This window comes from Phyllosticta capitalensis, assembly GCF_038381095.1.
Source record: "Phyllosticta capitalensis strain CBS 128856 chromosome Unknown BKA78scaffold_3, whole genome shotgun sequence".
Lineage (NCBI taxonomy): Eukaryota > Fungi > Ascomycota > Dothideomycetes > Botryosphaeriales > Phyllostictaceae > Phyllosticta > Phyllosticta capitalensis.
Genome location: NW_027117441.1, coordinates 2,365,112 through 2,391,842, shown reverse-complemented (window position 1 = coordinate 2,391,842; position 26,731 = coordinate 2,365,112). Strand labels below are relative to the sequence as shown.

Here is a 26,731-nt window from a genome sequence, read left to right as displayed (position 1 = left end):
CGCATTTGAGGACGTCTCTGACGTGATCGCTGTCCGCCCCGCTTGGCGAGACGCAGAAAAGACAGGCAGCGCAGCGCTCTGCTGGATGTATCGGATCACAGGGAGCAGTCAAGCGCCCCGTCCAGTACTTGCAGTAAGAAAACTCGGAAGGTCTCATTTTCAACCGCATATGAATGCGTCGTTGTTCACCTTCGGCGGGTGGGGGTTGGACGGCTACGACGAACTCCCATTCTCAAGTTGTGGAGGAATGCGCACGCGTTGTGAGCTATCACCATAGATCGGGTGAATCGGAGGATGAATGGGAGCTCGTCCAAGGGCTTCGAGTCCTAACCAAAACTTAGTGTCTAAAGTTGCGGCTACCCTCTCGCACCCTTGCTGGTGAACAGTGTATTCGTGCGTCCTTGGGCGAAGGCCAGGCTTTTTGCGAGCCTCAACAGACGATTAGTCAAGGTTCCGTATCGGGAATCATGGAGATAGACTGCCAAACGACTAAGCATCATCCACAAGTGAAGGGAGGCAAGTTTCATGCCGCTGGACTTACCCAACGCTGTCGTCGGTCCGTCGGTAGTGTCCAATCCGCCTTCAATCAACGCCTCCCCCTGATACACCAGGCTCGCCTTTTCCGCCGTCACGGACGTCGGGTTGCCGCGGAGGATGGTCTCCTTATCTTCCAAGTAATAGACCAGTTGCGGCACGGGATGGACGTCGTACGGCTTCTGGACAGCCGGTCTATCCATCGCGCTCTGTGCGATCATCAGTCAGTCTCACTTCCACCCAATCGGGCAACGAGACATAGCCACATGCTCTTGAAGCCATGATGATTGGGCGTCTGGGGATCCTTTGTAGGCGGGGCAGATGGTGGTGGTCGGAGTCAAGTGAGATCGGCAGGGAGCTGAGGTGTTGAATGGAGAGTGATGACGAGAAGGTTAAGGTGTCGGACATGAGGCTTCAGAGTTTCAAGCAAACGCAAGTGGGTAACTTCGCAGATAAACACTTGAAGGCTGTTGCCAGATCAGATCATGCCTGAAAAGCTTGTGCGACATCCATGAAAATCATACAATGTGTGTGGATACGCAGGCAGATTCAGAAAGGTTTATTCCAGATCATCGCCCCCAGTGAAGCTTTTAGGCCAGTCCAATTCAGGTACTCAATCCATACAAGCTCCTTCGATTTTGTCCCTGTTCCATCTCCTCAATCCGTGACCTCAGTCATGACCAAGTCATTCCATTCGGGCTTGCTAGTGTCGATTGGGTTGGTAAGTCCTTCGCGGAACGCCACGCTAGGTCGACGATTACTCTCTTGATTCAGGCATAAAGATCAGGCTTCTTACACAATCGTCCAGCACGCTTCGCTGGCTAGGACGAGCTCTCCGCCAGCTTCTTCGATGAGGAAGAACGCGTCCGAAACGCGCAGGAGTCCCAGCTTAGGGGTTTCCTGCCAGTGCTTGTACCAGATCTAATCCCAGCTGTTAGTTACTTTTAGGGCAGTTTCGAGTCTTATTCACCTTGAACACACGGCGAGGGATTTCCACAGGAGTAGATGCCATATTGGGTCTTGCTCGTTTGTTGGCTGTTGGCTGGCAGTCGGAAGGTTGGTGAGTTGGAGAGGGCTCGTCCTCGTCAAAGAAACGGCGCTTCTTGGCAGGGCGTTCGTCGAAGCTTTGCAGACTCATGTCGACAGTTGGTGGTGAAGTGGTGGTGTGGAGACGAGCGCGGCGGCGAATGCGGAGATGGTTGGATGAAGGTAGAGGAAGCTCCGTAGAGATATGAAGAGATGCACGGCGATACCGCGAATTCACAAGCGGCAAGTGAATTCTTAAGGGGTTAGACTGCGGCCCACTTCAGGTGGTCTTTCCCTACTTTACCTCTCTTAATCACAAGGCTCAACTGTAATATCTCACCACCACTCCGCCACAGTATCTTCCACCTCACCCACCTCACAACCAACAACCCATACGAGCTCAACATCATGCCGGACAGAGAGGCACCCAGCGCAGAGCCTTCTCGAGGTGATCGAGGCGGCCTGGGTGAAGGCCTCCAAGCCTCACAGACACCCCAAGGCAATGAATGGCAGGCGACTTCAGATCATGATTGGGTTACCGACTGATCTGAACCAAACAGTCAAGTCCAAACTCATAGCTCTGGCAAAAGGAAGCGTACCGTCGATGATCCGGAAGATGATGAGCATCCACCGGCCCCGGCAGGTAGTCTCGTTGGTGATCGCGTCGTTCTCCTCGGCCTAACGGATTTCCTGAACAGCTTCGATCACCATAAGAAGAGTGCCGCTGCAACCGCTGCCACAAAGCAGCTTGACGGTAGAGTACTTCTGCGGAATGGCTGGCCCTCAATGATGCTAATGATCTGCAGTCAATTCGAAGAGGGTGAAGGAGCTGCGCTCCATACTCTGCTTCCTCTACCACGGCCTTGATTCTGCAGATATGAGTGTTCTAGCTGGTAGCACGACCCCTGGCACATATGCAAGCTCGTGGCTTGTGCACAGCCACTCCCAGGCAGCCTCGAGAATTCAGGGAAAGATCCTGAAGTTCGTTGCTGAACAGGTCAAGAAAGGATACGAACTCAGCCTTGAACGCAAGAAGGACTTGACAGCGATGACTCCAAGAGAGCGCATGGAGTCAGTCTGGAAGCCCCTTTTCACCACCAATCAGCTCGATTTCGCCAAAAAGATGTGGGCGCCGGTCACCAACATCGTCGATTTTGCAGCAATCTTCAAGCGTCTGGACGGCATCGATGACACGACCAACCGACTGCTGAAGTCCTGGGCCTATTTCGTCTTCCACACTTGGCTCGTGATTGCCGACGCAGAGTTCCGATACCGTTTGGCGCCCAAGGTCGCACCCAACTTTGACACCAAAGTTGAAGATGGCGAAACGATCTATGACTTTTGGAAGGGAATCGCAGACTCGCTTGGTCCTCCAGATATCGAGGATTTGCCCATCGTGGTCAGTGCAGGCTCGGGCACCAGGCCAAAGCGAGCCAAGAAGGCTGCCGAGCAGGAGGACCGTTGATGGGGCAGGTGGCGAGACGGGAGTCGAGTTGGCAATCGGTTTATGGAGTTGCTGACCAGGGTTCAAGATTGGAGTATGGGAGAACGATTGGTGGGCAGCAGCAGCGACGGTGCGAGACACCAAGTTGGATGCCAATGGCACTGAGAAAGGAGCGGGGAGAGGGGCACGATTTCGAACCGAAAGCCCGTCGACGAAGGCTTCCTCAAAAACTTTGGATACTCCTGCATATTCAATGCAGAATTCAATGGACCAGAAGATCCGTAATCATGTCCCCTTCTCTCTCATGTGTGACTCTCAAAGTCGACGCCTATTGTATGCGTTCCTTGATTTTGAGCGGGTTGTGCTTTCAGAGACAAAAATTTGGGAATCCCAGTCGCTCCAGAGCTCCACGTGCAATTAAGTCACAGAGCAAATATTGTTCCTTACGTCTTTCTGATAAGGGCGACTGAAACCCGGACGTTGCCTCCATCCACAGTTGCCGTCTCGAACTTTTCAAAGATTCCTAAATGCCCAATCAACTGTCCGCTCATTTCTTTCCCTTCTTTTTCTTCTTTCCTTGTCCACCACCTCCACCACCACTCGTTTGGGCTTGGTTGGCCTTTGGCTCCTCCACGAATCCACCCTGCGTTAGCCCCGCGTCCCTCTTTTTGCCCTTCTTTCCCTTCGGACGGTAATAACTCCTGTCCTTCATCGGCAGCCACCTCTCCGGATCCATCTTCTTGTCCGGATCAAAGTCCTTGGGTATTTTGCTTGGCCTCAGCTTCTTCTTCTTGGCGGGCTCTTCCTTTTCTTTTGGAGGCGGACGCTTCGCAGCAGCTTGCAGCTGGAAGGGTGGTGTTGCGATGCCTGCTGATTCCAGAGCATCGACGTCCACGTCGGCAACAAGGCGAGAAATAGGAGTCAACTTATCCAGCTGGGACGGCGAAATTTTGTCCGGTTGCGTCGTGGCATAAGCAGCAACCAAACCGGCGGCCGCCGCGTGGTCGTTGGGATCCACCTCAAGGAGGCTGGAGAAAATCTCCCCCGCCTTTTCAAGATCACCGGGCTGGTGAGACTCGATCAAGTGTGTTCCTGCAGCCATCAAGAGCGAGGTTGGTGGGTTCTTGGTCTTTTGGCGCCAGTAGTCCGTGGCCTTGGCCAGCTCGCTCCGAACGGCAGCTTTTCGGCCTGCCTTCGCATAGAGAGCTACCAGCGCAGCGACGAGGCCAGGTGAGAAACGCACATCGTGATCCTGTTCGTCGGTCGAGTTCTCGAGACGCAGAAGAAAGTTCTCCAGCAGAGGTGTTGCCGCGCCGTAATTAGATTCCTGGCAGTAAAGTTGCACGACTGTCAAAGCAAGTCCTACGTCCCGTGGTCTCCTGTGAACAAGGGGAAGAAGCTTCTTGATTGCGGGCCGTCCACGAAGCCCGTTTGTGTGCGCAGCGGCATTCAATACAGACAGAGCATTTGTAGAGAAGGCAGTGGTGGATGATGGCTGCGCAGAAATCTTCGACAATGTCGAGCGCGCAACGCCTTCATGCTTGTTCGACTGGAGCTCGGTGATGTAATTGTTATGGTCCATGAGTGATTGTTGGAATGTGAACAGACGGTCGCTTCGGGGGATGTGAGAAGTAGACTCCAGTTTGCGCTTCGACAGGTAGGGGTTTTCCACCTGACGCGACGAAGCCAATTCGTTCATGAGCGCAATGTGCCTCGTCGACGAATCAGGTACTCTGCGGGATGTCAGCATTTATGACATAAAATTGGTGGTATGGCATACTCTGGAATCGACACTTCTGTTGCCAGTTTCTCCACGTCGTCGGCCTTGCCCAACTGACTCGCCAGGTAGATTTGCTGGACCAAAATGGGCATCAGCTCTGCCTTCTTGTCCTCCTCGCTGAGGTCAGAGGCCAAGCAAAGATCCCGAGCCCGTTTTAACAGCACTTCTGCCTGCGCCAGCTCTCCTCTTGAGATGCTAAAGCACGCCGCGTTGTATGCAGTCTCAAAGGCCTCCATGTCCTCCCTCCCGAGCTTGTTCTTCTTTGAAAGGCCGCCATTGGCCTGCCAGTGGAGTTGCGCATCGACAGCGAGGCTGTTAATGTTGATATCGTTGGGGCTTTCGAAAGATTCGCCGTCTTGCGGCCGCGATGCGAGCTGACGATAGACGTCGCCAGCGTGTTGGAAATTCTCTGCGCGGTATGTTGCCTGCGCAAGGACGTGATTGATTCCTCTTCCGCTGCTGCCACTGGCCACCTTTGACGCCTCGTCTAGCTTGCCAGTCTTGTAGAGCGCGTACGCGTATTCAAGCGGAGCTTTCTGCTTGAGCTTATCTCCACCTTGCTCAAATTGTCGCAAGGCATCGTCGAACCTGTCAAGCTTCAAGAGGGCGACGGCGCGAATATGCTGGAGGTCGACATTGTTCTTGGACTTTGCGAGTTGCGCGTTTACGGCTTGGAGGATTTTGTCGTGGTCGACGGTTCCGTCGTTGAGGTCCAGCCGCGCCAGCAAGGCCGAGAGGTCGCTGGAGTTTGCGGCCATGCTGGATAGCGCGAGGATGGGCAATGATTCAAAAGTCAGCAAAAGGCCATGCAAGGACGTGGCGGTGGGGTTGAATCGGCAGTCGACGTATGTATTCGGCAGAATGCGGGCGGTGAGGTCGGTCGAGGTGTGGAGCTCAGAGCCATGTTGAGTCCCGCCGAATCACGACTTTGTACAGCAGAAATAATTGGTCTTCTCGAAATGATGTATTCAGAACTTTCCATGCATGCATTCAGACTCGGCACCACCAATTACCAGAGATCAATAATTATTTGAGATTGCTAGCCACCCAAGACGGCAACCTCTTCTATGTTCCCATTTTTTCCCAGTTCCCTTTGCGCCAGCAAATGCAACAGACCGTCATTCGTGACCAAACTCCTTCCCATGCAAATCAAAGGGCGTCTTCAAACTCATCCGCATCTGACTCGTCGCCCGAGGGCTGAGCAGAAGATGCCGCGGCAGCTGAAGATACAAGAGGTGTTGGGGCAGCAGACTCCTCCGTCTTCACCCTCTTGGCCTCGGGCTGCCCATCGGTGACGGGAGCTGAAGGGGTCACAACGTCCTCGAATTCGTCTTCGTCATCTTCCTCCTCTTCATCTTCGTCGTCGTTCTTCGCAGCTGCCCTTTCCTGCTCCTGCTTCAAAGCAGCAAAATACGCGTCAAGATCGGCGTTGCTGGCCTTCTTCTCCTCTGCATCCGTGTTTCCGTTGAGCGGCTCGCTAGAGGTCGCGTTCGTTCCGTTGGTGCTGGCAGCAGCTGCTTCACCCGCAACTGTCGAGTGTGTGGCCCAGACCGGAAGTTCGTTGGAAGCCGCAAGCTTTGCCTTTTGCTCTGCAATCTTGGCCCTCTCTGCCGCCGTATTCTCCTCTTCCGTCGAGATGGTGATCTCAACCTTGTCGGGGCCGGTCTGGAGTCCTTTGACAGCAGTTGGCCGCAGCTTTTCATCTTGCACGACTTCCGTCTTTTGAGCCGGATTGACTTGCTCATCACGAGGCACAGGCTTGGCATTCGCCACTGCTTCCTCGCCGGAAATCGCGGGTACCGATGCGGAATCAATCTGCTGCAGGATGTCGAGCAAGGGCTTGAATTGCTTGTTGAACTTTGCGGGAGTGTCGTCGGCCTCGGGCTCGGCTTCTTCGTCGTGCTTCCGCGACTGAAGGGGGGAATCGCAGCGCTTGCAGAGGAAGCCGCTCGCGCGTCCAAGCGGATCAGGGTGGTCGATAGTTTCCATCATTGTCCATTGTGAACCGCATCGATTACACGAAAAGTCCTTCTTCTCCTGAGTAGGTTTGGAAATCGCCTTTATCTTCTCGTCCAGCATGTGAATCCGATATTTGATGCAGTCGACCGCGCGTCGATAGTCGATGAAGTAATACTCCCTATTGATCGGCTTCTGGGCGCCTTCGCGGGTCTCGGAGCGAACGTATCTACCAAAGTCGTCAGCTGTCGTCCTGAAGATAAGATGGAAAGTCTCATACACAGATACAAGGCCGCCTTCCCTCAGCTTGGCCGCGTATTTCTGGACCTTTTTGTGATTCTTGCCTTCGTCCATGACCAGCGATAGGTCAACCGCAGAAATCCTGCAATACGCATAAGCGTCTAGTGAGGTGAACCAGAGCATGCGAGCGCCACGTACGCGCCATGGTTGACCAGGGCATCAACGACAATGATCTGCTCAGTGTCGTAAAAGACGCGGGCGACAGTCCGGACGAGGACCTTGGCAATCTCCATGGCCAAACGTTCAGCGCTCACAAGTGACAGATGGCGCAAGCATCTGACAGGTGGCGTGCGAAGGATTGAGGCAGACGGCGGGAAGGAGGGTGAGGATGAACAAAGATCGCGTCGACGTCGGGGCGCGAATGGAAATGGATGCGGCGGACCCGCAGAGACGGTGCCGGTCCGGGGGAGTTCGTCCCGCTGGCACGTGCGCTAGCTCGATGCAGATCCCGGGGTTGTACCGGTCGTAGTTTCTGAATTTCACGACTGGTGCTGCAAGGTCCATCACTTCCCTCTCCATGTCCCTCAAATCCTCGCCATGGCCCAGGAATCTAGCGAGACTAAGCCCTCGCTCCCAATGGACGCCCAGCCCACTCAAGACGTTTCCCAGGGCCCAGCCGAGTCCTCTGCCAGCACTCCTGCGGACGAGGGCAAGCAGCAGTACCGCGACGCTGGCACACGAGGCAACAAGCGCAAATGGCAACAGAAAAAGGGCTCTGACAAGTCTGGTCCAAGAAATAAGAGAAAGGATATTGGTCGAGGAGAGTATTTGTACGTTTCACCCGTCCATGAACGTGCGCGCAACTAACTGATGTGAAGCCGCGAACAACCAGACAAGCGCCAGCGCAATGAAGAGGCCCAAGCGAAGCGCCTAAGACTAGAGGCCGAAGGCAAGGCAGACGATCCCGTATACGCGGTGAAGTTCTCCAAGGACGAAATTGAAGAGGAAGAGCGGAGACCGAAGAGGAAGGTGGCAGTCATGATGGGATACTCTGGCTCTGGTTACAAGGGCATGCAAGTGTAAGTCTGTGGGTGAAGTGAGCTTAGTGAAGTGGGCTGACAGGCGACAGTATGCCTGACCAAAAGACGATCGAAGGCGACCTCTTCGCTGCCTTTGTCAAGGCAGGGGCAATCTCGAAAGCCAACGCCAACGACCCGAAGAAATCAGGCCTTGTCCGCTGCGCAAGAACCGACAAGGGTGTACACGCCGCCGGAAACGTGATCTCCCTGAAGCTCATCATCGAAGACGAGGATGTGGTCGAAAAGATCAACAGTCACCTCTCCTCTCAAATTAGGGTCTGGGGAATCGAGCGAACCACTGGAAGCTTCAGCGCATACCAAGCCGTGGACTCGCGGTGGTACGAGTACCTTATTCCCACATATTCTTTTCTGCCGCCACACCCAAAAAGCTTCATGGGAAAGAAACTAGTCGAATTGGCCGATGAGGTCGGTGACCGGGAGGCATACGAGTCTCGGCAAGAAGAAGTTGCAAACTACTGGAGCGAGGTCGACGAAAAATACATCAAGCCTGCACTTGAAAAGATGAAGCCTTGGGTGCGAGATCTCGTTGAGAAGGCGCTCTGGGAATCTGATACGGACCCAGAAGCCCCTAATGAAAAGACCAACGAGGCTGCCGCGGAAGATGCGGCGGACATGGCACAGCCTGTGAAAGTTGCTGGTGAGAAGAGCAACGCAGCGGATCCAAACGAAAAGACGGAAGAAGCAGCCATTGTGATCAATGGAACGAAGCCGGCAAATCAGACGGAGGCACAGCAGGTGTCTGCCGATCCCATGGACGTTGACGCAACTCAGGAAAAACCTAGTGATGCGCCTGTGGATGAGATGCAGGTCACCGAGGACAAGCCCAACCCTACAGCAGAGGACGACCTGCCGCCTGTGGACCCTAACCATCTGACGCTCGCCCAGAAGCGCGCTATTGAGAGCGCGGTCAAGAAGGTCAAGGCCCTCTACATGGAAGCAAAGAAAGCATATCGCATTCCCGAGAAACGTCTTGAGCGGCTCCGTGAAGCCCTTGACGCATACACTGGCACCAGGAACTTCCACAACTACACTGTGCGCAAGTCATTCAAAGACGCTTCTGCAAAACGTCACATCAAGAGTTTCAAGGCCGCTGATAAGCCAATCATCATTGCCGATACCGAATGGATCAGTCTCAAGGTCCACGGCCAAAGTTTCATGATGCACCAGATTCGCAAAATGGTTGGAATGGCTGCCCTCGTCGTCCGCTGCGGCTGTCCTGTGGAGCGTATTCGCGAGTCGTTCGGAAACGTCGAATTAGCGATTCCCAAGGTGCCAGGTCTCGGTCTTTTGTTGGAGAGACCTGTCTTCGACTCGTACAACGCAAAGGCAGCAGACAAATTTGGCCGCGAGAAGATTGACTTTTCTCGATGGGAGAAGGAAATCCAGGAGTTCAAGCAGCGGGAAATTTATGACAGAATCTTTCGTGAGGAAGAGGAGAGCAACCAGTAAGCACTACCTCTCCCCACCATCACGTCCAATGCTAACGTACATAGATTCAATGCTTTCTTTGCCCACATCGACGGCTACAGAGATCCCTTCTTCCTGTACCTGAGCTCCAAGGGCGTAGCCGCGACCCAAGGTCCTGAAGCCGAAGCCGCCAGGGCCAAGACGATGAACAAGCCCGTCGAGTACGATGGCGGGTCGGGCGAGTCGGACGTTGAAGGAGGCGAGGGCTAGGTGGGTAGCTTACCTAGGTATTAGAGAGCTGAGAGAGACAGCTGAGAGCATGCAACAAGCATGCATCGACGGGGGCGGCGGAAGATTAGCAAGCGAGAAATCACGAGCGTCCGAGTCCAACAAGCAATGCAAACGCGAAACTCTGTTGTCAACAACCTTGCATGCGCTGGGGCGGAAGCTTTGTCCCGGTTCGTGGTAGCTTCCTGCGTCTGTATGGTTGGGATGAGGTGACTTTCGTTGGATGATGTATGCCCGTTGCAGGCCTGTCGGCCTCTGCGGTGCTCCTCGATTTGACGATGATGGATGTAACGGTGACGTCTCCCATCTTGATGGCTTTACTTGCTCACATCGGGTCCTTGTTTCCTCCCTCTCGCGTCTCGATCGATTTGGACGAGACATCGAGCACCTCTGTTGACTTCATGCGCACCTCGATCTGCGACTGTGACGATCAAACCAGCGCCCAAGACCATTCGTTCTCACCTCTGTTCTCCACCCAATCAATAATCCAATCCCCTACGGCATGCGCATCTGCCACATCACTTGCCGCTCGTCCTGATTCGTCTCTCCACCTGTCTACCGACCAAACCAAACCAAACCAAGCGCGCGCCTGTTTCCTTCCTGGGAAACCAAAAACCCAAACGTTGTCGGGCGCTAGCAAACGGTATGTAGTAGGGTCGGAAAAGTGCTCGGACGCAGGCAGTGGACCGAACCCTACCCAACCAACTCTCTTTTGTCGAGTGGGTTTTGGGTTTACTTTGTTTCCGTACGCGATGGCGTGCTAGTGGGCGCTGGCGGCGGATGTGGGGAGCTGTGGCTGTGTTTGTTTGCTGGGCATTGTGGCTGCGTAGTTCTGTCCGTATTGCTTGATAGCAAGAACGTGTGAGAGTGAAGAGACCGTCTTCAAGGAGCCGAGGCATTTTGATCGAGCGCATTGGGGAGAAGGAGCGGTCCGCCGGGTTGGCCGTCGTCAAAGCGGGCAGTCCGTCGTCAAGTTCAATCACTGAATGCGCTCCGAAGACGTCATGTCGAAAACTTACAACAGCCCCTCAAATCCCCTCCTCTTCTACGGCCAGATCGGGTGAAAGCCCAAGAAAGGGAAAGGGTCCAAACTGACAGATCCAAGGTAGTCGGTTCTGAATCATACTGTGACACGGAGGCCTGAATGCTGGGTGAGCGGGATCAGGAAGGACGGCGGATGAGGAGCACGGATATGCAGAGTGCTGGAAGGAGTTGGTTTGTGAGATCTTTTTCAAGAATAGTGAATAGGGGAGTTGGTTGTTTGTTGAGGTTGTGAATGCAAGCTCAAAGTGGTAAGTTGGTTATCCAAGAGCCGGGTATAAGGTAGGTGAATGGGCGAGAGCCAAGAGAGAGAGTTCGAGAATTCGGGGTCGATGCTCAACATTGAGGTGGAAGGATCAGTGTAGCATCGGCTCACAAGCGTTGGGTAAGGATACAGGTCTACAGACTTGAGAAGAGGGAAAGGGGGCTTGCGAGCACGTCTGGTGTGAAAGGAAGCTTTGAAGTTAAGCTATCACGTAGTCAAGCGTTGCATTTTGTGGTGTTGATTCGATGACTGCGAGTTGGTCCCAATGTCTTTGTTGATGGCGGCACCGCGCTAGCAATTTATAAAGCGGGGAATATCTCGCAGTCTGGTAGATGAAGTCCGCTTTGAGCAATACTGTCCAAGTTACTCCTCTTCTTCCCCTCCTTCCTAATGAACTGAACGGTTCACTGCAAGCATCTTCTAAAGACAAGGGCAACGTCTGCCAGGGTAGATATTGATAAACCAATCAGCGTTGATTATGGTGGTGCGGGAGCCATCATGATAGGCTGACTCAAGGGTATTTTCCTCTACGCTTGGGCCGTGGAAGGACGGGTGGATATAGTGCGAAGTGGAGCAGACTGCCTAAAGCGGTGTTCGTGTTCTGACAACTCACAAGACGTGTGACATGGCAAAGTGGTGGAGAAGAGGAGGAGTAGGTTTGGAGAAAACGAGGAGCAGATTTGGAGAAGAGGCGGAGCAGATGTAGAGCCAAGCTGTGCAGTGGGGTTGGAACATCTCGGAATCATGAAAAAGACACCGACGCGATATTCATATGGAAAAGATGTTGGAGGGGTGTGTTGGAAGGTTGAGAAACATGGTACCTGATGTTGAAAAGCTCATGATTGACCCTTTCAAGCAAGTGGTACTCGGCATCATGACATCAGGCTCTAGCAGGCATAGGAAAGATAATCGGCCGAGCCACGGGATTTGATTCGGTCTTCGAAAAGGGCATCGAATTTTTATTCAGAGTTTTGGAAGTAGAGCAACCGACCTCCGGGGATCCATTCTGGAAAAGGCAATCGATCTCTGGTGAGCGTGATTCTTACTTGCGGATCTTTGCTCCCCCGAACCTTTTTTGTCATTTGTCGTGACCTGTATGGCATCGAAGGACTGGGCGTGATTGCCAAGTCGCAACTCGTCGGACAAAGATTTCTGAAAAGGCCGACATGTCCAAACCCTTATTGCAGCGTGCGGCCGAGGATTGGAAAAGTCAGTGCCAAAAGATCTAATATATTGGATCGGCAGCATCTGTTTGGGTTGATCGAGCCCGCAACCCTGATAGAGAACCTGGGCGGAAAGACGGTACGTTGGGCCGAATTGCGTCGTCGACAACGGACGGGAACTGACAGACTTTTTGGGTTTGGCTTATGGACGTCTGTCGTTGCCCGCACTCCCGCGTCATGGTAGTTGACGTGCTGCTTCCGATCCGATTTCTGCCTTGCAAGGAACCAATTGCGTCTTTTTTGACATTTTGTTCGGCAACAAAAGTGTTGATTCGCTGATTTGTGAGGTGGGCGGGGTTGGTTCTATCATGTAGATGAAGGCACTCGAGGTCGATATTGGCGAGTGATGGAAAATTGAAAAATCAGATTTATGATGCGGCATGCAGGCCCGCTGATAATGACAATTGAAAGGTGGACATTTCTATGGCAGACCTGTCAGAATCGAGCTGAACAGCTGAATTCAAGACAATGCACGCTCAACCAGAAGATGGGTTGACAAGAACCCGGGAATCGGAGCAGGGCATGCTGATCCCACGGTCATTCCCGACAGCGCCAGCCAAACAGCGTGCTCAAACGACTGCCGCTTGTCGAGTCCTCGTGGCCGGGGAGAATGGTTAGGTTAGCTGCGCCCAGAGGCCGGCCGGAAGTGGCCGCGAAAACCAGGTGCCAGGGATCGGGAGATCTGAAGCAAAAATGATGGATTCGAGTCACGTCGACATTGTTTGGTCGAGGACAAATATATCCCAGGTATGCGCAAAATGCTTTTGCGTATGGCATTCCAGGCATTGGTCATGTCGGTCGATTGCCGACACCATGTCTGGCGGCTAAAAGTCGAGCCAGAGCCCATCGATACCGCATTGATCGATGAAGTAGGTGTTTGGCCAGCGTCCACAAGTCAAGACCAGTCGACCGTGGCATCATCCGAGGCGGCTAGAGGTCAAATTGCCCAATATATTGGAGTTGCCGTTTCGATGACTGAACCAAAGTTGAGGTGCCACTGACTACTGTTTTGATGCTGCGGCCAAGTCCAAGGACCTTAAATCCGACATGGCTGACGGGCATTGTGGAGGACGGGAATCGAGTTGCAGGCCCAAGATGGATGCTGATGCGAGGGACCAAATGTTGGCTCTACAAACAGGAGATGGACGAGTGGGTCCAACGGCGTTCCGCAGAGGCATTCCTGGAGAGCAGTCGCATTAGTGACAAAGCAAAGGCACATGGTGGACAGGATGCCAAGTGTCTCAGCATGCTGAGGTCAGCCACAGCAAGGTGGTGATGTCCCTGCAAGCGCTTAGGGGAAGCAGCGGGAGTGATTGGATATTGGGAGTTGTCGGTGTGCGGCTCTCTGGTCGGCAGTCGGAGAGAGACCTTGTCGCGGAAGATGCCATTCCATGGGGTGTGAAGCCTGGTTCCTGGTTTTGGTCAGTCTGAGGAGCGTGATTCATGACAATAAGCTCACGCTAAGGTCGACATGGCCCGAACGCCTCGCCACGTCCCGCACCTCCACCACGACACTCCACTCGGACAACCCAACTCTCCAGAGAACATCCAATGACCCTTTGCATCCTTGATTCATCACATTGACCGGATACTAGGAGACGCGCCAGCTGGCCTGGCTTCCGCAGCACCCACCTCTCGTCAACACGCAAGCGGAGAAACTTCCTAATGTTGTCGAGTCGTCCCCGGTTCACGTCGTGGGGCTTGTCCGGGGCTTGCAGGTTTTCCCGGGTCTTTCCATCAAAGTCTCGGTCCTCACATGACGGCGACGCAGGAGCAGACGGCGGTCGAGCAGTCGTCAGATGTTGCGGCAAAGGCGTTGATCGTCGCCGGGCCTTTGGACGCAAGCGAAACGAGCAAACGCATGCATCAAGAGCTCCACCGCCACACCCGCCCGCGTCGTACAAACGCTATCGAAAGCTTCATTCCAGGCCAAGTGCCCTCGCCGCATCCGGGACAGAGGGAGAGACGTCGACGATACGGTCAAGCATAAAACCAGACTACACAGCTCATTACTACAACACTCACTACAGGGCTTGACAAGGTAGAGTCTGCGCTGGTCGCACACGGCCATGGCCCCCCGGCTCGTCGACCTGGACACTCAGACATGGACAGCAAGCCGACGACAGCAGCAGCAGCAGCAGCAGCAGCAGCAGCAGCAGACCGCCAGTGCAGTTTATACGGTACAGGTGGGCCGCCTTATATAAGGCTTGGGAGCGGGTGCCGAGGGCGACACCACAGGCTCCTGGACATGGGTGTCCTGCAGGCGTTGCTCAAAGCATCTGGTGTGGCCGTTGACGCCGAGGGAATCAACCCATCAACGGCAGCTAAGGGGGCCCGTTGACAGATGCAGCGATTCCTGGTTGCCAGTCGCACACTTGTTGACCATTCCATCATCCCTCGCATGTCTCGTCTCGTCTCTCGGACCGTCGTGTGTGTGGTGTGCTGGCAGCCTCTCTGCCACCAAGACCACCACAACCACCACCTCCACTGAGACCGAGTTACATGCCAGACCAATTGGGCGTGACACATGCAGCGCCCGCCGATCCGAAACACCGCCCAGCGCCCGTCCGCCAAACGACTGAATATGTATTTGATGATGCGCGACGAAAATGCGCTTCTGCACCTGCATGACAGGTCTCTTAATGGATGAGAAACGCCGGCTCCTTGCGCCCTCTCTCCCGGCCTTTGGTATTGTGGATAGCTTGCTTGGGAGTCGACGGCTGTAAGGTGCGAGTAGTGCACCCCCAGTCCCAGCTCTGCTTGCCCCCGGACGGTGCCCCCCAAGTTGCTACCGGCCACCGACGCACCCCCGGCTCACTCCCAGTCGCTGCCTGTACCTGTGTCGATTGCTGGAGCTGCTCAGAACCCAGAGCAGCAGAAGCAGCATAAACCGAGTTAAAAATCCTGGCCTGCCGCCGGGACGCCAGGCAAGCCATCCCATCCATCCACCCATCCATCCCCCATCCATCCCCCATCCCATCCCGTCCTCCGTCCACCCACCACTCGCCCTCCTCCCTCCACCCTCTCACACACCGCACTCTACCACCTACAACATCCGCCGCCGCCGCCGCCGCCCACAACGCCTCGTCCGCCTCTCGCTTCCCCCGGCCTGCAGTGGCCCTCACGGCAACCGGTGCCACAGCCGGGTCACTCGCTCTACCAGGTTGTCGCAAATGTCTGGCGTGAGGCTTTGGCATCCCTGGAACAAAGTGAGCGTAGCGGATAGCCGAAGCTACCACTGATCCTGAACCGCTGCTCAAGGGGCGTCGACTCGCTCGCTGCCCATGTCGATCCAGATACAACCTTGACACCGCGGCCCGTTCGTGCCTTTTTAACCTCCGTTTCCGCCACGCTGGGCCTTCGACCTGCTACTAGACGGCCGCTTTGTTTCGACATCACCGACTCTGGCATTTGGTCTGCGCTCGCCGTCGTCCCAGCTGTTGCGACGCGGAGCTCCCAATGCGGCTTCGTGCATCGCCTGCTGCTGCCGACTCCTAATAACACACGTATGTCCCGACCTCCAGCGCCGCCGCCGCAACATCATCCTTCAAACTCGTCCGACGACTCTGCCATGGCCATGACCGAGACTCAAAACCTCCCGCACTTTCCGCCTCCGCCGCACTTCGGCGATCCCTATCGTCGTTTGCCCCAGCCTGTCCAGCTTCCTCCCCTCTCCATCCCCAGAGACCCTGTGCGACCAGACATTCCGCCATTCCTTTCTCCCTCTCAACGCTCGCTGCCATCCATCCATACGCTACCCACGACCACTGCCGCCAGGCCTGAGCCGCGAACCCAGACCCGCTCTGCTGCTCCGGTAGAAAAGCTGCTCCTCTCCAACCCTTATTCTCCACCTCGTTCAGACCCTCCCTACTCTCCGCCGCGTCACCAACCAGTCCACCAGCCGTACTCGCACCAGCACTATGGACGCCAACCTTCGCCGAGGACCATTCCTGACAACAAGCCGCTCCCGAGGGATCCCATCAGCCGCTACCCTCCGGAGCCGTCCAGGCACATCCACCCGGAGCCATCTTACTTACCACCGGCAAATCCTCCTCCACCCTCGAGGCAGCATCAGCCGTACCAAGCGCTGCCGTCACCTAGCTACACCTCAAGCTACTCGTCGAGCAACACTTCCTATCGGGCTTCGATAGACTCCCACCGAAGCCCAGTTCCATCATCATACGGTCCTCCGGTCTCATTCCCCGAGCCCGCTGCCCCAGTGCCAGTTCAAAGGCATCCACCGCCACCACCGCCTCCTAGTGCCATAGCAAATCCTGCCCCCGGTATCACGTCCAACGCGCCCTTCCGCGGACCATCACTGGACAAGACGTATGTTTCGCTCCGACTCCTTGCCTGGCCTTGACTAACAGAATCCTCAGTCAATATGAATACAAGCTCATCGTGCGGCAGCAGCCCGTTGCGGCACGCGCTTGCGGCTTTGGTGAACGTGATCGACGAGTCATCGACCCACCTCCAATCATTCAACTTTTGGTGACGGATCCAAAAACAGGGCAGTCGGATCCAGACGAGCTGCGGTACTCGCTCAATGTTGTTCACTGCACGCTTTGGAATGCCGATGGCACGAGCGAGGAAACGGCTCTTGTCCAGCCTGACAGACGAACAACGAGGCGACTGATGGGACAGCTGGTTGCTTCGCCCTCGGTGGCCAAGGATGAGCACGATGTTGAGGGGTGCTTCTTCTGTTTCCCCGATCTTTCCTGTCGAACCCATGGACGATACCGTCTGAGATTTGTTCTCATGCGCATTGATCCGATGAATCTCCACGTCGGCGGACTCATGCCCATTCTGACCGAGGTATTGAGTGACGTCTTCCACGTGTACACGGCAAAAGACTTCCCGGGAATGCGGCCCAGCAGTGCACTCACGCGGGCTCTGAAGCTGCAAGGATGCAACATCCAAGTGAAAAAAGGAAATGAAAAAGCGTTGGCCCGACGGCGAGTGAGCAACATCAGCGAAGAAGAGCAAGACGACGACGAGTCCAATGCGGGACGAAAGAGGCGTCGAGAGTAGATGAATTTTGGTTGAATCAGTATGCCAATGGCAAAATCACGGTCCGGATCACGAGCATTATGGGTTCATTTTAAAGCTGGCATGGCATACCCACTTCGTTTGCCTTCCTATGGGGAAGAGACTTGTCTTGGTGTTTGTGAGAGTTTCTCGGCATGTAGTCGGACAAGGTATGTAGTAGCATTTGCCGGACCTGTATGGAGGTGAGGGCATCGTTTGAACCTTCTGATGAGAAATTTTGACCACGATTTATGGAAGAGAAGAGGGACGGACTTGACGACCGGCACGTGCATGACTTTATGGCGGGACGCGGTAATAGGAACGGCTGGTTTTGTACGAAAGAGACCGCTAAGAGGATCGAATTATATTGCTGCTACATGCATCTCAACTTGTTGAAAATATTGTGATCAGTCACCACATCCAGCGTACCCATGGTTGTGTGTCGTCCAGTCTTTGACACTCAGCCAGCTCACGCAGAAAACGCGAACTGCTGCGGCCAAGGACGAGCCAAGGCGGTTAGTCACTGCAATCATGGCAATTTCGACCACGCTAGAGATGTCAACAGCGGCAGGCAATGCGCGTTGGCACTCAGCAAAGAGGCGTGTTGAGTTTAAGTTTGGACCGGCTCCCGCTTCTTAAGTTCCTCCCGCCGCGGCGCCCGCGACGTCAGCCCTAGCCGATTGGCCCCACCAATATTTTTTCTCCCAGACCTGCTTCACCTTTCTCTTTCTTCCTTCCCCCTGGCAAGAGCCAGGAAAAGGCACAATAACCTCGAGACCATCACCATGAAGTACGTTCTCGTGTCTGGAGGCAAGTTACCATCGCCCTCGTCCACCTTCAAGCAGCTCTCTAACCTCGTTGCAGGTGTCATTAGCGGCGTTGGCAAGGGCATCATCGGTGCGACCGTCCCCTCATGAACTACCCGCGAGTCGCGTGAACTTTAGCTGATCCGACGCGTTTGAAGCCTCGTCGACTGGCCTGCTGCTCAAGACCATTGGACTCAAGATATGTGGCCCGCCGTAACGCGTCTTTCTCGTCTTTGTGCGCGTTTTCTTGGGCTCAACATGCTGACCGGCTATGCACGTCTCGTCGATCAAAATCGACCCATACCTCAATGTCGATGCGGGTACCATGAACCCCAAGGAGTATGCGTTCCCCTCATCTAGGCCCCCCAAGCGCCTGCTGACTGGATTCAAGGCACGGTGAGGTCTTTGTGCTCAGCGACGGCGGCGAAGTCGACCTCGACCTCGGCAACTACGAGCGCTACCTCAACATCACCTTGACGCGCGAGAACAACATTACAACGGGCAAGATTTACCAGCATGTCATCGAGAAGGAGCGCCGCGGTGACTACCTGGGCAAGACGGTCCAGGTGGTGCCTCACATCACGGACGCAATCCAGGCCTGGATCGAGCGAGTGTCCAAGATCCCCGTCGACGACACCAACGAGGAGCCGGATGTTTGCATCGTGGAGCTTGGCGGCACGGTCGGCGACATTGAGAGCATGCCGTTTGTGGAGGCGCTGACACAGCTGCGCCACCGGGCCGGAAAGAACAACTTTCTCAACATCCACGTCTCGTACGTGCCGACCATCAATGGAGAGCAAAAGACCAAGCCAACACAGCACGCCGTCAAGAGCGTGCGCAGCGCTGGTCTGATTCCCGATTTGGTATGCAATAAGCCGCTCCGCACCCTGGCGCAGTTCTACTCACGCGCTTCTTTTTTAGATTGCCTGCCGATGCGAGCGCCCGTTGGAGCGTAGCACGATTGAGAAGATTGCGCACCACTGCCAAGTCGAGGTGGAGCAGGTCGTTGCGGTTCGCGACATGCCCACAATCTACCAAGTCCCCGTGCTCCTGGAGGAGCAAGGCCTGATTCCGCTGCTCCGCGAGGCCTTCAAGATCCAAGGCGATGCCATCCCGGCGGCCATGGTCCGAAAGGGGGCCAAGATCTGGAGGCAGTGGAAGAGCTTGACCGTCACGCAGGACCACTACTACGAGCAGGTCAACGTTGCGCTTGTGGGCAAGTACATTGAGCTCCACGACTCGTACCTGTCGGTCATCAAGTCGCTGGAACACTCGGCGATGCGGTGCCGGCGCAAGCTCAACCTGATCTGGGTCGACGCAGAGCACCTGGAGCCGGCGACGCGCCAGAGCGACCCGGCCAAGTTCCACAAGGCCTGGCACGAAGTCTGCACAGCATCCGGCGTTCTGGTACCGGGCGGCTTTGGCCAACGCGGCACCGAAGGCATGATGGCGGCGGCAAAGTGGGCCCGCGACAACCGCACCCCGTACCTAGGCGTGTGCCTGGGCATGCAAGTCGCCGTCATCGAATACGCTCGCACCATGTGCGGCATCACGGACGCCACGTCGGAAGAATTCAACGCCAAAGCAAACGACAAAGTCATCGTCTTCATGCCCGAAATCGACAAGGCGACTTTGGGCGGCACGATGCGCCTGGGACTCCGGCCCACCGTCTTCCAGGCCGGCAGCGAGTGGTCGCGCCTGCGCGCCCTCTACAACAACGCCCCCGAGGTCCTCGAGCGCCACCGCCACCGCTACGAAGTCAACCCGGAGTACATTGAGCGCCTCGAGCAGGCCGGCCTCACCTTCATCGGCAAGGACGAGGAGGGCAAGCGCATGGAAATCGTCGAGCTCAAGGACCACCCCTACTTTGTCGGTGTCCAGTACCACCCCGAATACCTCTCGCGCGTCCTTGACCCTTCGCGCCCCTACTTGGGCTTCGTCGCCGCCAGTGCTGGCTGCCTCGAGCAGGTCACGGCCGACCTCCTTTCGGACGGCATCGACTCGCCCGTCAACGGCGTCAACGGTGCCGCCGACAAGGGCAAGCACTTTTAGGGGTGTTTCCTTGAAGTTCTCTTTGGATTTACTTCGTATGTTTGGGAAGGCTACGTCATGTTTTGGGAACAGGGATGATCAAATCAAAAAAGAAGGAAACTACCAGGGATGGTTTGGAGATGACGGCAAATGGTCATGTGGATGTAAATCTCTTTGCTTTTTCGATCTGCATGGGATTGATTTCTAGGCGTTGAGGCTGGGGGCAGGCGTATCAATCACTGGCTGGCAGGCTGGGAAATTGAGGGATTCGTTTTTCTTGGATTCGAGTCTAGGTTCTCATGGAATCTTGGATCTTAGGTCTATCTATCTGCTGGGGGTAGGCAGATGCCATGACAAAATGGATCATGACCATCTACTTTTTCTTGTGTCACCAGATGTTCTCTCCGTGCTTTAGGCAACAGACCTCCACTGCTGCTTTGGACCAGCTCACCTACCTCTACGCCGAAGCCTTGCCCAGCACACCAGCCCATCTCTTCGCAACCTCGATGCCCTCGGCCAGCGTACCAACCCTCGCATCAATGGCATAGCCCTCCTTGTCCAAGCGAACGCACTCGGCGTACAAATCACCAAGCTCGACGCTGAAGCACTCGATGAACTCATTCTCCTCGAGCTGCGTCTGCAGCTTGTCGGGCTGATTCTCCGGCGCCGTCGTGTCAATCTCAACATGCACCATCTGCAGATTCGTATCGCAAAAGCCAGGGTCGTTGAACATGATGGGAGAGACGGGGGTCAGCGTCGACGACGACGAGTCGGACTTGATGACGCGCCCCACGTAGCCCGTCTCCTCCTTCAACTCGCGCAGCGCGCACGTCTCGGCGCTCTCGCCGGCGTCGATGAGCCCCGCCGGCACCTCGATGCACACCTTGCCCGTGGGCGGGCGGAACTGCTTCTGGAGGAGCAGGCGCGGCGGAGCGTTTGTTCCCGGCGTCACGAGCAGCGCGAGGATGCCCACGCCGTCGATGGCGGCGCCTGCCGGGCGCGTTGTGCGCCGTGCTGATTCCCAGTCGCGCGTCTTTTTGAGCGGGTCGGTGTAGGTTGTTCTGTGGTGGAGGGGTGCGGTTAGCGGTAGGGCGGGGCGAGGCGCGCGGATGGTTTGGGGGCGTGTTAGAGGCGCGAGAAGGAGAGGAAGGCGGGCGCGAAAGCGGTCGACTCTGTCTAAGGTAGGCTGCGTGTGTGAGGCGCAAGATACCTAGGTTGGCGGAGGTGTTGAGGACAGAGGTAGGTAGGAGGTAGGCGGGGCAGGCTGGATCACTTGGGCGGTGAGAACTGGCTTACAAGACGAGGCGCGTCCATTTGGCATCACGAGGATCCTGTGCGTGCCGAATCAGCGCTTCTGGTCTTGTGGACTACGGTTTGTTTTTTCTTCCTCGGTTCGTGGGTCGACGTCGTGGTTGTGCACGTACAAGAGGCTCCTCTTTGATAATCTTTGCGTCGGCGGCAGACATGGCGGTGGGTGGGATGGACAGGGGCGATTGCGAATCTTCTTGGGCGGCGAGCGAGGTGGTTGGATAGGTTTCTGGTGATGGAGGGTTGGGGAGTTTGGTGGTCGGAGTCGGCCTGGGCTGGTGTAGCTGCCCCGCGTGTGCATCAGGTCGGCGGATGACATCCCTCAGGGTCGGTCCGCGGCCCGTTTGAGGGTTGCTCCTTGCGCGGGCATCAACTTTGAATTTCTCTCAGAACTACAACAACAACAACATGCGGTCAAGGAGAGTTCAATACCACCGCCTTGCCTTGCTTCACGGATCATGATCGCTCTTGCTCGCCATTTCGACGTCTCGGTTGAACTTCCTGTGCACGCGTTCGTCAGTCCGTCCTCCCTCAGCCAACCCCGGTTCGCGTCGAGGTCATTTCTACCCTCGTCCGTCCTTGCTTTGGACGCTCAAGTCCCGGGTCTCAACAGTCGCACCAATTCCCGCCGGTTCCGCTTGATCGGTCACGCTTCTTGCAACAGGTCATGTACATGAGGCTTTTCTCCTTCCCGATCCTGCCCTGCAACCATCCGGCCTCGCCATTCCTCTTGGTATGAAATTCCCTCGCCGGCGTCCAATCACCCAGGGCCACGGTTGTCCGTGTTACTTGCGACAGCTCGTACGCTGCTCCGAGTCCCGATGGGCCCCCCAACCTAGACTGGACCGTGGCTGTTAATTCGCAACATGCAAACTGGCGTCACCAGATCTCGCTGACCCGGTTTCCTACCTATACGGATCACAAATACCTTGCTGCCGTGTCACTTGGTGTGCGAGACATGAAGCAGCCGCACATGCTCCGCCGATCGTGGGTGGGTGCTACACACGGTAGCGCTCGTCGTCTTGGCCTGCCTGCCTGCTGCTGCTGCTGCGAAAATTGACTGGTGGTATGTGGTCCAAATATTTCCTGGATTTTCCACCATGTCGGTTCTCCCTCTTGGCCCTCCGGATTGCCCCAAAGTGGAAGCAACAAATCCCACAGGGCCAGCCGCCGTCACGTACAAAAGCAGCCAAGTCACAACCGCCCTGCAGGGGTCCGGATATTTTCCGACAGTGTTGGCTTTTCGGCCAGTCAGAGGTCCTTGTCTCATGCCTTCACCGCCAGTCGTCTCGACGCTTTTTGGGTGGTTGCAATTTGAAGCGCGTCCGAAGCCGATGTGTCGCCGTGCACAAGGCTACTGCAACTTGTATCACAAGAAGCAAATGCGGCTCGAAACTTCCAGGTAGTTGGTCCGTTTCGCCAGCCCCCTTGACGCATCCAGACTAGTCGTCCGAATTCCGGGGGCCTCTCTTTCTACGCAGCATTCCTTTGAGGTCCAAGCCAATCCTGTGTCTCCTTTTGGCACCGTCCGTGACACCCTCTGGCACCAAGCTCTTTTCACCTCTCCCACCAATCGCTGTTTAGAACATTTGACCCTTTTGGAGAATCACCAACTCTTTTTCGTTTGGGCGGTCTTGGAACGATCGTGGGCAACTTGCCGACTAGCTCGACATGGCAACTTCTCACCGTATGACTGGTTGTCTTGGACATCCAGTAGATCCGAGATATGTTTGACATTTGTGAGCGGCTACGGCGGTGACGTGGTTGGTGCTGACTGGCGATTGTGCGAGAAACAGAAGATGATCATTTTGGGCGAGTTGCAACATGATTGCCGATGTCAGGTGGGGCAACAAAAGTTCGGCAGTTGGAAGGACGTTTGGTGTTTGCAACCTTTCCCATATTTTTCGTGTCGAGGGTACTGTACCAGGAGGCTGGATTCAGGGGAGGGGTGCGCAAGCGAGCTCGCCTCTTTTAAGAGAATCCTTTGCTTATCTGTGAGCATGGGAGGCGATGTTAGAGGCGTCAACTAGGCTTGCCAGCGACATGACGCACGTCTGGCTTCGTGCTCGCTTCGACACGGTGGAAAACGCGACATCAAACCAGGCCTTCCGCTGCGCCTGCCTACGGCTGCAACGAGCATGCGTTGATGTTTCGACATGGTATGGCGGGCAATGTGTTTGTTGGAGATGGCGACTCTGGCGTTGATAGTATGATCAAGGACCAGGACCCATGCAGCTCAGGAGAGGGGCTCAATAGATGGCGGTCGTAAAGAAGACGTGTAGCATTCTCTGTATGGAGCTGGCGCAGGTCAAAACCGTGGATGAGAGAGATCGGAGGTTGACGTGTGGAGAACGGAGGTCCAACCGAGGACTCCATTTTTGGACCCCGGTTCCTCACGCTAAACCTGTTCCTGTTTACAAGCGAGCAGATGGCATCCGTGCACCATCTCGCCAACGCCTCAAGGCATGCTGACAAGCGACAACTCCCTCTCTTCTTTCTTCACTCTATCTCGAGCTTTTGAGCATCTTCGGCAACGATTCTGGCAGACACCAGGCCACCGATCCTGACGGGCATGCTGACTCTACCGCCATAGCCGATCAACGGTCGTGGCGGCATCTGGACAGATTCTGGGGATGGAAATCCTCATCCTCCAAGCCACAACCAGAATTGCCCAATGTCCACCAACAAGACTTCTTCATCTTCGCTGGCGCTAGAGAGACGCCATGACACTCAGCTTCTCGACTGGTCCTAGCCGCAAGCCCTTCACGGCTGCTAAACGTCCAGAGCGGACCTTCATCTGCTCCTCCTTGACTTCGCGGCATGGCACGCGTCATCCTTGGCAGCCAGATCCGGCAAGAGGACTCGCTCCGATGCCCGCCAGCATCGTGGACGAACACGCGAGCCCACATACATGTTCTTTCCCATTGAGCCACTGAATACAGCTTGGCCATCTTGGCTTTCTCTCGTTGTCCTGTTCTCCTTCTCCGCGGCACTGTCCGCCTCTTCAGAAATCACAATGAGCCACCTACCAGTCTTCTGCAGCATCGTCAAACTCTTCTGTGCTTCTCTTGTGGATAATTTGTTGTTGTTGTTTCCGCCGACTGGGACCTAAAAGCCGTTTCAGCTCAGACCACGGTCATTTGAGACGTTTAGTCGCTTTACCTTCAAGCCATTACGGGGACTTGCGCAAACTACCCCTCGAGCTCCCTCTCCTACAAAGTGCCCTCGCCGGCCTTACTCCTGGGGCCGAGTTTTCGAGTCCTTCCCCCTCTTTGCGTTACTCCACCCTCCTTTCCGCGCGTGCAGAGCGTCTTGCCTCTGCCGTTGCTGCCACTCTTTTGAGCCTTGGTCTTTGGCAAATCACCTTCGTTTCGATTCTTCTTCGTCTTGATTCTGGAATCCAGCGCGCTACCTTCCATTCTTCTCGGAACACTTCTCGGCTCAATCATTCATCATGGGTTGGTGGACAGACCTTGGTTTGAACTGGAAATATTGGTACAATCTTTCCGTGTCCAAAGCTGTGTATACCTTTGCGCTAACTCCTCATGCAGCTTGGTCTTTATGGTCTTGATCGTAGCGACTCTAGTAGTCGGCGCTCTCAAATGGCTCTACACCCGGTCAAGGCACGATGACGTACCGCTCCATCCAGAAGAAATCCTGCTGACAATGTGGCCAGGCTAAACAAATTGTCGGTTGAAAAGTCTGAAAAGACTCGTATCGACAATGACCGGTTGGCTTTCGCTCAGAGAAACAAGGATGAGGGAGATCTTTTTGGTGTTCGCGCACTCGAAGCAGGTTACTTTGGTGGCGTGTCCCAGTCCCGTCCGGCCTCGCAGTGCACTTCGCGCAATACTTCCATCAGCGGCAACACCCTCATTGGCACCAGCCCCACGCCAAAGCTCATCTCTCCTGCAGCAAGTGTGTCGAAGCTGCCTCGGGTCAAGACAAATGATTCAAGCAAGAGCCTGCCTTCGATACTCCGTGGAACCGCGCCATTGCAAATGAAGTTGCAGCCATCCGAGGCGGAGCTCAACGGCTGGAAGAAACATGGCGGCCTCGATATGAGTCTCAATGTTCCCCCGTCACCGGCCGCTCCCAGAAGTGCGTTCTTTTCTTCGAAGGACCGCGACGATGCATCTCAATCGTCGGCTAGGACCTCCCCTGATCTCTTGGCTCCTGTCCGCAAAATGCATGACCCTTCGAACCAGCCCGTTGTGGAACGCGTTCCGCGCATGGCTCCTTTTCGATCCGAGTCGGACTTTAACACCAAGTCAATGGCGGTATCGGTTGACTTTACGATTGGAGGGAGCAGTATGACGGACCCTGCGTCGCCTACCAACTGGCCTCCGTCTCCGCCCAAAATCAGCTCTCACTACGTTCCTCAACGATCGGTCTCGCCGACTGATAGCACCAAGGACACTCAGAAGCACTCCACTCGTGAGTAGCGACACGGTATCTTGAGCTGCGCGAGAAGCTAAAGTCAGTCGACAGAGTCAGAAGTAAAGACACAGCCCCTAAACACCAAAGTCCCCAACTACACATTCCCCACCAACGTCTACATGTCACGACAGTCGCTCTACAGCTCCGAAAGCGACAATAGTAGCACTCATTCTCGACACTCGCGCAACCTGTCTGACAGCACCATCGACCGCGGCTTCCCCTTGACCCAGGGTCAAACTACAACGACAGACGAAAGCTCGTCCCGCAGCACCAGCGCCCAAAGCCGTCGCTTCAGTTTCAACGCCACGACTCTCGAGACTTCTCTCCCGGCTGGAAGCCCAGATGGCTCGCATCTCAGCGAATTCTTCGAGGCCTATTTCAGACAAAGTCACTCCAGCTTGGACAGGAAGCTTGATCTGTCGGGAGGAGCAGAGACGGCAGCGGGGTCAAGGTTGTCGGAGATGACGAGAGCACCTTCGCCGGGAATGATGCCGCCGAGGCTCTCGCCGAAGAACAGCAAAAGGGGTGCTCCGGTAGGAAGGGCGCTGTGAGGGACTGGCCGACGTGTTGACGGGCAATGGCTTGGCAATAATTGTTGGGGTCGAGAAGGACTTTGGGTGGAGAGTGACTCTGGTTTCTTGGTTGCGTTTGGCATGGCTTTCGGACAAGCACTAGAAGGGAAGGCTCTGACTTTGGATTCCCAACAAGCGTCTGAGCGCCATATACCCATCGACATTGATGGCTTCGGAACGGTAGAGTAGAATTTGATTTTATAATGTAATCTTTCCTCTTTCAGAGTGTTTGTTGATATGGA

General features: G+C 55.3%; 9 protein-coding genes across 9 annotated transcripts; 5 read left to right on the top strand and 4 right to left on the bottom strand.

The window, feature by feature from the left end:
• Positions 1–1,097: 1,097 nt before the first annotated feature.
• BKA78DRAFT_309828 (uncharacterized protein) lies at positions 1,098–1,692 on the bottom strand. Its single transcript, XM_066888066.1, has 3 exons — positions 1,505–1,692; positions 1,331–1,455; positions 1,098–1,279 (listed from the first exon to the last, which is right to left on the bottom strand). The coding sequence occupies exons 1-3, from the start codon at positions 1,670–1,672 to the stop codon at positions 1,192–1,194; spliced, it is 381 nt and encodes a 126-aa protein (XP_066746901.1). The 5' UTR covers positions 1,673–1,692; the 3' UTR covers positions 1,098–1,191.
• Positions 1,693–1,968: 276 nt separating this feature from the next.
• Positions 1,969–3,025, top strand: BKA78DRAFT_351290 (uncharacterized protein; the record flags this gene model as incomplete). Its single annotated transcript, XM_066891140.1, has 3 exons — positions 1,969–2,026; positions 2,126–2,314; positions 2,367–3,025. 3 exons carry the CDS (start codon positions 1,969–1,971, stop codon positions 3,023–3,025), a joined length of 906 nt encoding a protein of 301 aa, XP_066746900.1.
• Positions 3,026–3,551: 526 nt separating this feature from the next.
• BKA78DRAFT_330649 (signal recognition particle protein) lies at positions 3,552–5,542 on the bottom strand (the record flags this gene model as incomplete). Its single annotated transcript, XM_066889797.1, has 2 exons — positions 3,552–4,737; positions 4,785–5,542. 2 exons carry the CDS (start codon positions 5,540–5,542, stop codon positions 3,552–3,554), a joined length of 1,944 nt encoding a protein of 647 aa, XP_066746899.1.
• A 190-nt stretch (positions 5,543–5,732) lies between these two features.
• Positions 5,733–7,401, bottom strand: BKA78DRAFT_309824 (uncharacterized protein). Its single transcript, XM_066888065.1, has 3 exons — positions 7,179–7,401; positions 7,021–7,122; positions 5,733–6,969 (listed from the first exon to the last, which is right to left on the bottom strand). Exons 1-3 carry the CDS (start codon positions 7,271–7,273, stop codon positions 5,934–5,936), a joined length of 1,233 nt encoding a protein of 410 aa, XP_066746898.1. The 5' UTR covers positions 7,274–7,401; the 3' UTR covers positions 5,733–5,933.
• Positions 7,402–7,577: 176 nt separating this feature from the next.
• BKA78DRAFT_293973 (pseudouridine synthase) lies at positions 7,578–9,757 on the top strand (the record flags this gene model as incomplete). Its single annotated transcript, XM_066886277.1, has 4 exons — positions 7,578–7,810; positions 7,859–8,059; positions 8,110–9,525; positions 9,574–9,757. The coding sequence occupies 4 exons, from the start codon at positions 7,578–7,580 to the stop codon at positions 9,755–9,757; spliced, it is 2,034 nt and encodes a 677-aa protein (XP_066746897.1).
• A 6,055-nt stretch (positions 9,758–15,812) lies between these two features.
• On the top strand, positions 15,813–17,335 carry BKA78DRAFT_351286 (velvet factor-domain-containing protein; the record flags this gene model as incomplete). Its single annotated transcript, XM_066891139.1, has 2 exons — positions 15,813–16,633; positions 16,684–17,335. The coding sequence occupies 2 exons, from the start codon at positions 15,813–15,815 to the stop codon at positions 17,333–17,335; spliced, it is 1,473 nt and encodes a 490-aa protein (XP_066746896.1).
• A 1,074-nt stretch (positions 17,336–18,409) lies between these two features.
• BKA78DRAFT_351284 (CTP synthase N-terminus-domain-containing protein) lies at positions 18,410–20,190 on the top strand (the record flags this gene model as incomplete). Its single annotated transcript, XM_066891138.1, has 3 exons — positions 18,410–18,477; positions 18,530–19,001; positions 19,060–20,190. The coding sequence occupies 3 exons, from the start codon at positions 18,410–18,412 to the stop codon at positions 20,188–20,190; spliced, it is 1,671 nt and encodes a 556-aa protein (XP_066746895.1).
• A 436-nt stretch (positions 20,191–20,626) lies between these two features.
• On the bottom strand, positions 20,627–21,635 carry BKA78DRAFT_351283 (ADP-ribose pyrophosphatase; the record flags this gene model as incomplete). Its single annotated transcript, XM_066891137.1, has 3 exons — positions 20,627–21,230; positions 21,466–21,500; positions 21,594–21,635. The coding sequence occupies 3 exons, from the start codon at positions 21,633–21,635 to the stop codon at positions 20,627–20,629; spliced, it is 681 nt and encodes a 226-aa protein (XP_066746894.1).
• Positions 21,636–24,863: 3,228 nt separating this feature from the next.
• BKA78DRAFT_342247 (uncharacterized protein) lies at positions 24,864–26,724 on the top strand. The gene is made up of 4 exons (XM_066890375.1): positions 24,864–24,972; positions 25,029–25,094; positions 25,154–25,914; positions 25,969–26,724. The coding sequence occupies exons 1-4, from the start codon at positions 24,932–24,934 to the stop codon at positions 26,466–26,468; spliced, it is 1,368 nt and encodes a 455-aa protein (XP_066746893.1). The 5' UTR covers positions 24,864–24,931; the 3' UTR covers positions 26,469–26,724.
• The last annotated feature ends 7 nt before the right edge of the window (positions 26,725–26,731 follow it).